Source organism: Hipposideros armiger, unplaced genomic scaffold, assembly GCF_001890085.2.
Source record: "Hipposideros armiger isolate ML-2016 unplaced genomic scaffold, ASM189008v1 scaffold_20, whole genome shotgun sequence".
In the NCBI taxonomy this organism is placed as follows: domain Eukaryota; kingdom Metazoa; phylum Chordata; class Mammalia; order Chiroptera; family Hipposideridae; genus Hipposideros; species Hipposideros armiger.
In genome coordinates, this window is record NW_017731370.1 from 6,078,017 (window position 1) to 6,089,941 (window position 11,925).

An 11,925-nucleotide genomic window follows, 5' to 3' on the forward strand; every position below is an offset into this window, starting at 1 on the left:
GTCCCGTGTGGAACAGAGTGGGACAGCGTGAGATTTCATCACACTACTCAGAATGGTGTGCAACTTAAAACTTATTAATTATTTTCTTCTGGAATTTTCCATTTAATATTTTTCAGACAGAGGTTGACTGAAACTGAGTGTAACTGAAACTGAGGAAAGTGAAACTGCCAATAAGGGGGGACTCCTGTATACTGTTTTAAAAGCAAAGGGATTCCTTCCCCTGAAAGGTTTGCTCATGTAGCAAATGCTTTGATTTTTATACCTCATCATTGTCAGCATCTTAACTGAGCTAACCAAGGCCCCCAAAGTTAAGCTATATCAGCACATTAATCATAACACCTGCATAGAACACACACACACACACACACACACACACACAATTTCAGTTCCATGAGGGCCGTGATGGTTATCTATGTTATTCACTGATGTGTCCCTGGCACCCAGACCAGGTCTAGAAAACACATGATCGGTGCCAACAAATACCTCATTTGTCAAGGAGCCTTTGTGAATCCTTCCCCAGCAGACAAGCTGACCATTTCAGTCACTATAAATGACAACTGAAGTAGCCATTAGGCCTGGAATTCTTAACCTAATTTTGCACGCTGGGCCCTCTTGGCTGTCTGATGAAGCCTATGGACTCCTTCTCAGAAAAAATGGTTTTAAATGAATAAAGTAAAATACAGTAAAACCGTGAATTGCGAGTAATATGGTTTGCAAGTGTTCCCCAAGACGAGCAAACATTTCTAATGCATTTTAACATGCTAAACAAGTGATGTCTTGCAATACAAGTAGTTTGTTTCCAGAATGAATTATGCTCGTAAACCAAGGTATTACTGTACTTTGGCTTACAAAGGAGACCAATGAAAGTATAGTTATCAATTTAAAAAATTTTTATAGTTATAATGCATTAAATAACAAGATCTTGTGAAGGTCTAATCACTACTGTAATTTCAAAGTAAGGAGTAGAAATGATTTTTTGATATATCTCCAACAAGTGTAATGTGGTAATTTCTACTGATGACAGAGTTCCTGTGTATATTACAGTGATGTGGTGCCTACGTTCATTTGAAGGAAATGCCACATTTCATTTGAGGTTAGTAAAAACAAAAGGGATAATTTTTTTCCATCCAAGTTCATGGATTCCGAGTCTCCCTCACCTCCCAAAATGATAATGCCCTGAGTCATTTGCTGGGCAGGGGAGTGGGGGGAAATCCCTGCATAGCATACTCTGAATTCAAAATAAACTGACACAGAAAACTGTGGCTATCAGGTTTAAAACCTCTGCATCTGTCCCTTTGGATCTTTCTTGAACTTGTATGACAGGTTAAATTGGAATAATACATGTGTTAAGAATTATGCTAGGAAGGTGTCAGTAATAATACCTTTTATGGGGCATTTCCAGTGTTCCAGGCAATGTGCTAAGGGCTTAAAGGAATCCTCAAATAATTTCGCAAGGGTGAGCAAGTGAGCTCCATTTTCAGATGAAAACAAGAGCACAGAAAAGCCCAATAGTTTGGCTAGTATTGCAGGTAGGCAGATAGCAAAGTGTTTTTAACCAGCTTTCATGCTGCTGTGTCAAAATTACCTGGGGAGCATGGTAAAACCGCAGATTCTAGGGTCTCACCACAGAGATTCTCAATCTCATAGTCTGGGATGATGCCCTAGAACTGGTGTATTTTCAGTGGCTCCTGGGATCATTCTTGTGCAGGCTGCTTGCAAATTGCACTTCGATGCACAGTGATTTAAAGATGTGTCTGCCTGGTTCTTGGGTGTTTGTGCCCAGTGCCAGTTTGGACTCCCCTCTGGGTAAGCATGCAGGCAGCACGTGTCCACCAGATGCTGCACGGCATTCCTACCATCTTTCTTCCTGTTTCTCCACCTTTCTCTGATGTCTCCCACACCCAGCGGCTTTGACAAGTCTTTCTTAACAAAAGGACTGGATAATTGGCAAGAGGAGAGTGGTTATAGTTTAGAGAGCTTTCTCAGGCTGGGGAACAGTTTCCCTGCCCCCAGAGTAGGGTTCACTGGGAGCTATTTCCCAAGGATGGGGGAACCCTGTAAAGAGCACAGCCAGAATTTAAATCAAGCTCACCCTCCCCTCCCACCTCTCACGAGGAAATCTGCATAAGGTTCATCCTGACTGTTATTTTCAGGCAGGCAGAGCAGCTACCAGACCCAACATCCTTTTGTGCCTTCAAGGCATTTGTGTTTAAAACTCCAGTAAAAAAGAAAAATGACAGTCAAAAGGGGTAATTGAGCATCTGTGGTTTGTCTGTTTTCTCTCCCATCTCTGAGCTTGGGGAGCAATGCAGATAGATGAGCCACCGCCTCAGCTTGTTCCTGGTCTACAGCGGCAGCTGTGAAATGCAAAACAATGACAATAGCCATGAAAGGAGCCCAGGGCTGAGGCCCAGGGCTGAGTCAGTTCCTCTGGACACCTTCCCTTCTCCACCCAGAGACCACGGCCCCTGCACTAATTGGGAAGCTCCTTTTATTTGGCTTAGTTGGTAATGAAAATAAAGACAGGGCTGAGAGAAATTAGGCAAGGTTCACATAAATTAGGCTGAGTGTGAGACCAAATTTTAGGACATCTAGCCAGATAAAGATGATGTGATTAATAATAACAACAGCAGCCACGTAATATGGCCTTTTATACACATTGCATATCACAGGTAGAAAAATTACTCTTAATTTTGAGAATTAAGAAATTTGGATTTAGTCAGCTTAGACACAGGGTTGTGGCCACATGACAACATCTTGAAAATAGCCAGGACTCTATATTCTTTTTAGAGCACCCTGTGTATGTGTGTTGTTTGTTTTCTTGTCAGTCCTCCCCCTATAGACTCAAGTTTACTACTGTATAGCCATCATTCAGCCTGCCCTCAGTAGGTGCTCAAAAACTGTTAGTTGAACAAATGAATGAATGACAATTCCAAAACGAATAAGAGTCTTATGTTTTGTGAAACTAAATTTAAAAAACACAAACACAAATTTACTTTTGGGAAAGCAAATGAAGTAAATGGAGTTTTCAGATGTATGACTCAAAAAGTTCTCAAAACTTGTCTGAAGGGGTTACAGAAATGCTAAATCTAAGTGTACATTTCTCCCCGCCCCTGCCCCTCGCCCCCAATCTTTGGATGGTTCTAAATAAATATGAAGTTTAAAAAAAAATACCCAAGATGCTAAAAAAGGAAAGGGCTTGCCAAGTTTGGAGCACAGGGTAAGCTGATCACAGGTGCTAGTAAACTGTGAGGGGATATCCACCAGGACCAAAGCATCTCCTTTTCTTTGTGCAATGTGCAGCTTTTATGAGGAACCAGGGCTTTTTCCTCACTGGAACCAGACAAACTCTGAAGAGAGATCATGCCCCGGGCAGGGGGTGGGGGTGGGGAGGACTGAGGTGGATTGAGTCGCAAACAAATGATAAAAGAACAGCCTTGATCAGGCTGATATTTATCAAGATTTTATGGGATAATGAACTTCTAAGGGTGCACTACTGCCAGCAGTTGAAGACTTGGAGAGATGAACTCATGAGCTGCCTCTGACATAGTGGAGATTGGTTGTATGGAGAGGGTGGATTTCCACTTTCACACCAGAGAAAAGGATTTCCCTTGCCCCCACACAGATCTTCCGAAAAATGATTTAGAAAGTGAATGAGATTCAAACAACGTACATTTTTCTAGGAAGTTTCAGTAAATTACATTTTACTTCAAATAAAACTCAACCTAGGCTACCATGCTCAGTCTAGCTTTTTAAACCAAAATGAAATGCCAAACTCAAGACCAAGAAGCAACAGAAGCAGTATCAGACTAATGGTTCAAGAGCTCCCATTATTAAAACGACTTATATTTGCCAAAATAGATCCATGTTTTTTCACCTGGAAAGGCCAATGTGCCCCTCATTGCTCTCCTGCCCTTTCTTTGCTTTTCCTCTTGCAGAATTGAAAAACCCATCTTATCATTCCCCTCTCTCCTCTGGATGCCAAAGAAAACATTAAAGTCGTGTTTCCTTGTTTCAAGAAAGCAGCCAAACTTTAGACAGTAGTGTGTTTTAATTCATTCTGAAAAACAAACTCACATGGATTGATTGATTCTTCAGGTCCCCATACTTGGACCTAGCACGCTATGAAGTCCAAACAACTCTGCATAGTTACATTAACGGTTCTTGTGCTGCGAAGTCACTGGGTGCAGGGAGCAGTGAAACATTCCCAAGACAATCACTAGACATGCAGAATGCCAGCCAGAAGCATGGATCACTTTCAGGGGTCTTGCTGCAGGGAGCATGAGGCTGTGTTTTGTGTGTATTGACAACTATATAGGGTAAGCCAGCTGTGTTCAAGGGAGCAAAGTACCCCTTATTCCTCTGAACCTAAAGGGTGTCTTCCCAAAAGAAGTATATTTCCAATCCCTAGAATTTGGGGCCAGAGACTCCTCTGAGTTGTTTGTGCTGCTCCATGGAGAGTCAAAGCCAAGCCACCATGAGTGTGAAAGCTGGCTGTTCCCCTCTGTCTTCATTTCCCAGCATGGAGAGAACAACTGCCATTCACCCCATGAATCCAAAAGAATCCCCCCATCCCTGGGTTTAAGCATGGATGCCGGCCAAGCAAGCCTTGGATACCCAGGACTGTTGGAGTGTAGCTATGTTGGTATATCCCATGTTTAAGGTGGTAAAGTGCTTTTGTTTCTCTACCTGATCCAGCTGGGGGAGACGGGCTGGGGGCGCTGCTTGCCTAATGGCCCCTAGCCCATGTGCTTATATTGGGACCGGTCCCTAGGGATCTGCACCTGATTGGCAGTCACTTTGTGGTGGATGTGGTAAATCGCCAGTGTTACCACAATGACGAGACCCAGGATGAGCCCCAAAATCAGAGGCAAGGTTTCCTCCAACTGCTCCCGCTCATCCACTGGGCATTTATGCTCTGAAATGAGAAAGAAGAAGAAAAGCAGTGAGCTCCTGTTACAATATTCTAAATCACAAGTTCTCCTATCAAAACTAAAAGGAAAATAGGGATGAAAAGCTCTCTCAAAGAACCTTTAGGAAAATATTTTTTGTTTTCCAGAAACAATATTTCCTCAACCAACCCTAAGGCTGAACCACTTAATATTTTTGCATAATGTAAAATAACAATACATCAGTTAAAAAAGACAACATTCAATGATCAGATTCCTGGCAGATATCAACAAAACTTCCAGGTGATTTACTTAAATTTTCAGAGTTTCAGCATTAGACACAACCATCATAATTTTTTATGTTGGTTAATTCCAATTATTTTTTTCAAGATTTTATTGGGGAATTGGGGGAGGGGAACAGCACTGGGGAATCGGTGAAGGGGAACAGACAAGTTGCTGTCCTTTTGTTCTTCAGTCTCGTTGTGGAGGATGTTGCTTTACTAGCCCAAGCTGGCACCATCATTGCACTCTTCCAGGATGAGGCAGATCAGTCGCCAGCCTCTGGACGGCCGCTCACGGCAGCTGCTGGCTACACATGGTAGCTTATGGCAGCCCACTGCAGCAGGGGCTGCAGCCTACACCGTCGCCAGCGACCCACGGCAGCCCAGTCCCAGGTCGAGCTGCCGTTCACCATCTTAGCTGTAGAGGGCAGTATCACTGGCCCTCATATGTGGGATCCGAACCGGGGCTCTCTGGTGTCCCAAGCCAGTTCTTAACCAACATGCCACTCGGCCAGCACCCCCAACTTTTTTTATTGAAGCATGATGTACACATAGAGATTTGCACACAAATATACAGTTTAGAAAAGTTTGAAAATACCAAGTATTGGAATGATATACAGCAATTGGAACTCCCATATATCATTGTGAGAAAATGATATAAACACTTGGTATAACTATTTAGTGATCTCTAATAAACACACCTACCTTATAACCCAGCATTCCATGCCTAGGTATTTACTTAAGAATAATGAAAACATATGAACACAAAAAGACTTGAATGTAAATGTTCATAGAAGCTTTATTCATAATAGCCTAAAACTGGCAAAAACCAAAATGTTCATCAAAGTGAAATAGATAGATAAGCTGATATATTCATACAATGGAGCAGTAATCAACAACAACAGCAACAAAAAAAGGGGGGAATGAACAATGGCTACACCTAACAAAATGGATGAATCTCAAAAACATGTTGAATGAAAAATGTCAGACACAAAAGAGTACATATTGTATGAATCCATGACATTCAAGAACAGATAAAACTAAGTCTATGGTGATTGAAATCAGAAAAGTGCTTACATCTGGGGAATAGGACACAAGAGCACTTTCAGGTGTGATGGAAATATAGTACCGTATTTCCCCATGTATAAGACACACCCTTTTTTGAAAAATTAGGGGTCTAAAAACTGGGTGCGTCTTATACAGTGGTTGTAGATTTCAAATGCCATAGATGGAACTGAGGACGAGGCAATCTATGAAGACAGTGATTCGTTATCAGACACAGATGAGGACGAGATAATGGTTGGGAGTTTTGACAGTGATGAGGAGTTGTATGAATTTTATGATGAATAAAATTTGAGTTCAATAACTTTATGTAATACTTTTTTTTTTCAAATTTCGGGCCCCAAAATTAAGGTGTGTCTTATACGTGGGGAAATACAGTATATCTTGATCCAGGTGGTTACATGTTTGCAAGTATAGGTAAAACCGCATTCGGCTAAATACTTTAGATTTGTACATTTTAATATATGTAAATATACAAAAATTTTTAAAAGAAAGTGCAGAGCTTGGTGAATTTTCACAAATGAATACTTCATGTAACTGGCACCTAGATCAAGAAAGAAAATGTTACCAGCGCTACAAGGTTGATTCAATTTTTACCCTCTTAAAATTCAAGACAGTTTAATAGGCCTATGTCTCCATTTCACATAGAACCAGAAAAACATGTTTTGGGAAATCTGTGGCCAGATACTTTGTAGAGCTGACCAGAACTGCATTGTTAGAAACCCGGCCATGTTTGCTCAAGCTCCTTTGCTTTTTGTGGGTAACTAGTGGCCTTTCCACCAAATTTATGAGCCACAACTGGAGAAAACAGGCTTTAGATAGCTTTTCACAAAGACCAAGTCCTTAAGTCCAAAGGACCCAGCAAACATTTATTGGGCACCTGTGTGCCAGTCTCCCTACAGAATCCCTCTTGACATTGGTCCTCCCTCTAACCTCGCCTGAGACGAACAGAAAGGAGGATAAGGCCTGAGCTTCAATAGTCTCTCTCTAACAAGAATCTGGAAAATTGCAGGCAAATATGCAGCTTTTAAAAAGCAGTATACTTAACATGCCTGGTTCCTAAATTAACTGCCAGTTCTAAGCACAAAGATTGTTGCATTTAATCCCCATAATAATTCCATGAGCTAAATACTATTATTATACCCATTTTACATATACGGTTACCAAGGCAGAAAAAAACTAAGGAATTTTCCCAGAGGTAAATGATGCCCCAACCTGAAATCAAATAGTCTAACTCAACAGCACTGTCAGGACATCACTTAGCAGACAGAACTAGGGTGAGAGTTAGGGTCAAGTCCCTAGCAGACCTGAGTTACTGGCATTCAAAGGCTGCCGAATCTCAGAGCGGGCAAGAACAAGGGCTTCTGGGCTCTGTAGATCTGTGTGCTGGTCATGGAGGTACATTCAGTTTCTGAAAATTCGGGGAGCTGGATATTTCTTACTAGGAGATATGAGGATACTTTGTGGGCGATAGATACGTTGATTTTTTGGATTGTGGTAATGGCTTCATAGGTCTAAGTCAATATTTATCAAATTATACACTTAAATATGTACAGTTTATTGCATGTCAATTATACCTGAATAAAAGTGTTTAATATATAGATATATAGATATATATAGAGAGAGATATACTGAAAAATTATTTTTAATAGGTTTTTAAAACAATATTTTGGCAAATGCTAGGGAAGTTTTAAGGACCTATTAGCACTAAACTGAGCTTTTCTTATTACAACCAGAAGAACTGGAAAGAATCAGTAGGGGACTTGTGGAAACCTCCAATCTATAGCAGGTAGGTCAGACACCCAGGTGACAACTTTGACTTGTGATTAGTGTCTAAAGTGGGGAGGAGGGCAGTTTCATAGGACTGAACCCTTAACCTGAGGGGATAGTATCTCCAGGTAGATAGTGTCAGAATTGAGTTGAACTGTAGGACACCCAGCTGGTGGTTGGGAAAAAGACTTTATATCGGAATTGGTGTCAGAATCTAGTGCCAAAAGTATTATCCTTAAATGGATAATAACTCTGGTGTAGTTATGGGAAATAATATCTCATAACTCATTCTTGAAGGAAGACGGAGGAAAGCACACTGTATACACACCAGGGGGGGTGCCAAAAAAATTGTATACAAGTGGACACTTTGGTCAACGTTGCTCAGGCAGTAGTTCCCCGTAATCAGAAGTGTCTGGACGCTGATGGTAACCACTTTGAGCACCTCTTGTAATTGCAGAAGTCAGACGTGACTTGTATTCATCTTTTGCTATTGGTATATATTCAATATTACAATTTTAATACAGCTTTCCTTTCTCAAAATGTGTATGCATTTTTTTGGCACCCTCTGTATGTGTAAAATACTATTGTGTTTTATTTCTTAACAATTTTTTTGTTGTTGTTGCCTTAGGAAAAAACCTGAACTAAGCACACCACAGATAGGGGTATATAAAAGGAGTATTAAACTATGGACATGTCAAAGATAATCACAGAAAATAAGGGATGTCAAAAATCACCATGAAAAATGCTGACTCCCCATCCTCTCCACCCTCTTCCACTAAGTGGTCAGGTGAAGGAGAATTCCTGACTCTGCTATCCTTTTTCCACCCTCCCCAAATCCACAAAGTTCTGGAAACCAAAAGCACATTGTATCATTCCTTTGGCAGCAAAACCTGATTTTAACATTAGGCTAATCCTGATTCTCATGATTCACACTTAGTGTGAAGATTCAAATGTTTCACTGCAGGAAAAAGATACTAATATATCTGATTCCCGGAGGCTGCTGTGACTCTCCTGGGGTCTTCCATAATAACAATAACAGTAGTCACCCCTTATCCATGCGGGATATGTTCCAAGACCCCCAGGGAATGCCTTAAACTGTGGAGAATATTGAACCCTATATATATACTATGTTTTTCCTATATAGACATGCCTACGATAAAGTGTGATTTATAAATTAGGCACCGTAAGAGAGTAACAACAATAACTAAAATAGAACAGAAAAATTATAGCAACATACTGGAGTAAAAGTTGATGAATGTGATCTCTCTCTCTCTCAAAATAGATTATTGTAATGTACTCACCCTTCTTCTTCATGTGATGTAAGATGATACAATGCCTACGTGAACAGATGCAGTGAAGTGAATGATGTAGGCATTGTGACGTGGCGTTAGGCTACTAGAAAGGTCACTTAAACACAATACCGTGACGGTCAATCTGATAACCTAAGTGACTAACAGGCGGCTATATATACAGTGTGGATACGCTGGACAAAGGGATGATTCACATCCCAAGAGGCATGAAGTGGGACAGTGCGATATTTCATCATGCTGCTCAGAATGTCACACAATTTAAAACCTATGAATTGTTTATTTCTGGAATTTTCCATATAATATTTTCAGACCATGGTTGACTGCAGATAACTGAAACCATGGACAGTGAAACCCCAGATAAGAGGGGACTACTGTTTATGAACTATGCACTTCCCAAAGTCTATAATATTTGCATTCTGAAAAACATCAGGAGTTTTGGGTGAGAGATTGTCAACCCATGAAGAAAGACACACATTCATTCCCATTTTATGTTGAAGCCAGTGTTTTAAAACTGCCTCTGATCCAGAGGAAAAAAAAATTACATTACAACTTGGAACATATGTATACACACATAACTAAAACCAACATTTTATTAAAACAATAGTTATCCTTACTTTGTGCATCTAATAATTTGTGCTCTATTCTATTTTCTTTCATTTAAAACCATGCTGGTCGTGACCCATTAAAGCAGAAGTTGTCATGTTTTTTGTGCCAGTAAGATGAAACTATCACCCCTTCTCAGAATAATGCTTATAAATGCATAAAAATAAAATATATAAGATTACAAAAGAAATGGATGACACTGAAATTCAGCCATCAAAATATTTTTTTAAATAATTCAGGAGACAGTAATATATGTACTTCTTTGTTAGTATACATGTATACTGGCTGTGATTGCAAAGTAGTGAGAAACATAATTGTTACTTTGTAAGATCTGCATAAACTAATGTGAGATGAAAATATGATTTCTATTAGTGACAAAGTCATGGGTACCACTAATACTAACGTGGATTACTACCTTCATTTATGATCAAAGGAAATGTTAAATATTAACTAGAAATTAGTACAAATAAAGATGTAAATTTTTCCCATTGAAATTTACAGACCCCTTGAATTCTACCCACAAACACCATATGGACTCCAAGTGTAAGATCCTATGTGATAAGCTGATTATACCACCATGAATTATAAAACAAGGAAGGTCTTAGATCTCTGCCTGGGAGAAGAGTATCCCTTGATTTAGTCAAGACCACATCTGGCTTTGTATGCTTGAAGAATCCAAACTCATTGTCTACTTCCATAGGCCTTGGGGTCCCTCATACCTCTGTCCCAGATGGATGGATTGTCCTACAGCACAAAACACAGGAGCCCAGGGTAGATGTCCTCTGGCTGGAAAAAGCAACATCCAGCCTACTCACTGGAAAGATCCAGAGGAAGACAGATCAGACAACAGAGGGGTGATCTGCTGCCAGCTGCTGGTTGCCAACTCAAGTCCCATCAAACACAACTCGGTGCACTCACTGAAACCCTGATTCACCTTAGATTCTGTTTTCTGTACGTTTGTTTTATTTTGTTTTGTTCTGTTTGATGATCACAGCATCTCAAAGGTTGTATTTACTCCCTGAGGCCAACAAACTCCAAACATTGTTCATTGTACTCCAAATGAACAGCACTGACATGGGCAATGGGCCAAAGGCAACCTGCCGGCTTTCTCAAGCTCTGCTAGTGTCATGCACTGTTTCTGTCTGAGGAGGAAGACAGCCTTTTGCTGGCTATGCTTCCTTCACTGTCTGAAAGAGCAGCTGAAAGGAGAGGCTTGCCCCTCTTTTCATATTTTCTCTGGGCTGGCTCTGCACTCCTGTAACCTCAGCAACGTGTATTTTGTACCCTGAAAAGTTGTGAAGATGAGTGGGTTTTGGAGACCTTGGCTGGACACAGGGAAATACTCTCACCGAGATGTCAGTACTAGGGATAGAAAAAGATCATAAAAGCAATTACTGATTGATGCCGCTGTGTGCCAGGAACACAGCCTGCACAGGAAAGAGCTGTATAAACTCCTCCCCACTAGCCTGCAAGCTCCACCAGGGCAGGGGAAGTTCATATACCAGCACCTACATGTAGCAGACACACATGGTGTCTTATGTCCTTGGCATTCACCATTGCCACTCATTCTAACGGGTTTTGACTATAAGGCAGTTTAGAGGTCCCAGAGTCAATGCCTCCTCCCCCACCACAGGGGCCATTAGAAAGGTTGTCAGGTGCCCTGAAGTTACAAGCTTTTTATCATTGTTCCTAACGTTCCTAGCAACATGATGGGGAGACACCACCTGATCTGTATTTTACCCAGGTGATTGGATGGGAGTTAGCAGGTAAATGCCAGTTTCCCCACCCCTCAGGCAGGATAACTCTAATGTGGGTTCTCCACTCTCTCCCAGAGATCCCAGCAGTGTGAGCCCCAGGTACCCACAGTGGTAACCTGCTCATTAATGCACCTGTGCAAGCTGCCTTGCCTTCCTATCTCACTTCCCCAATCCCCTGCCAGGGTTTTCTAGAGCTACTCCCTAAATAATCTATTACTTGTACTTACCCCCATAGGATCTGCCTTCCGGGGAA

The 11,925-nt window shown here is 41.0% G+C and overlaps 1 protein-coding gene across 2 annotated transcripts in view; it reads right to left on the reverse strand.

The window, feature by feature from the left end:
* Positions 1 to 4,032: 4,032 nt before the first annotated feature.
* The window catches only part of LAMP5 (lysosome associated membrane protein 5), a 21,230-nt gene continuing 13,337 nt past the window's right edge, over positions 4,033 to 11,925 (reverse strand). For both annotated transcript variants that reach the window (XM_019635275.1, XM_019635274.1), the window contains one exon: positions 4,033 to 4,918. In XM_019635275.1, coding sequence (XP_019490820.1) covers positions 4,740 to 4,918 — 179 coding nt within the window. In that variant the 3' untranslated portion in view covers positions 4,033 to 4,739. The remainder of the gene's footprint in view (positions 4,919 to 11,925) is intronic.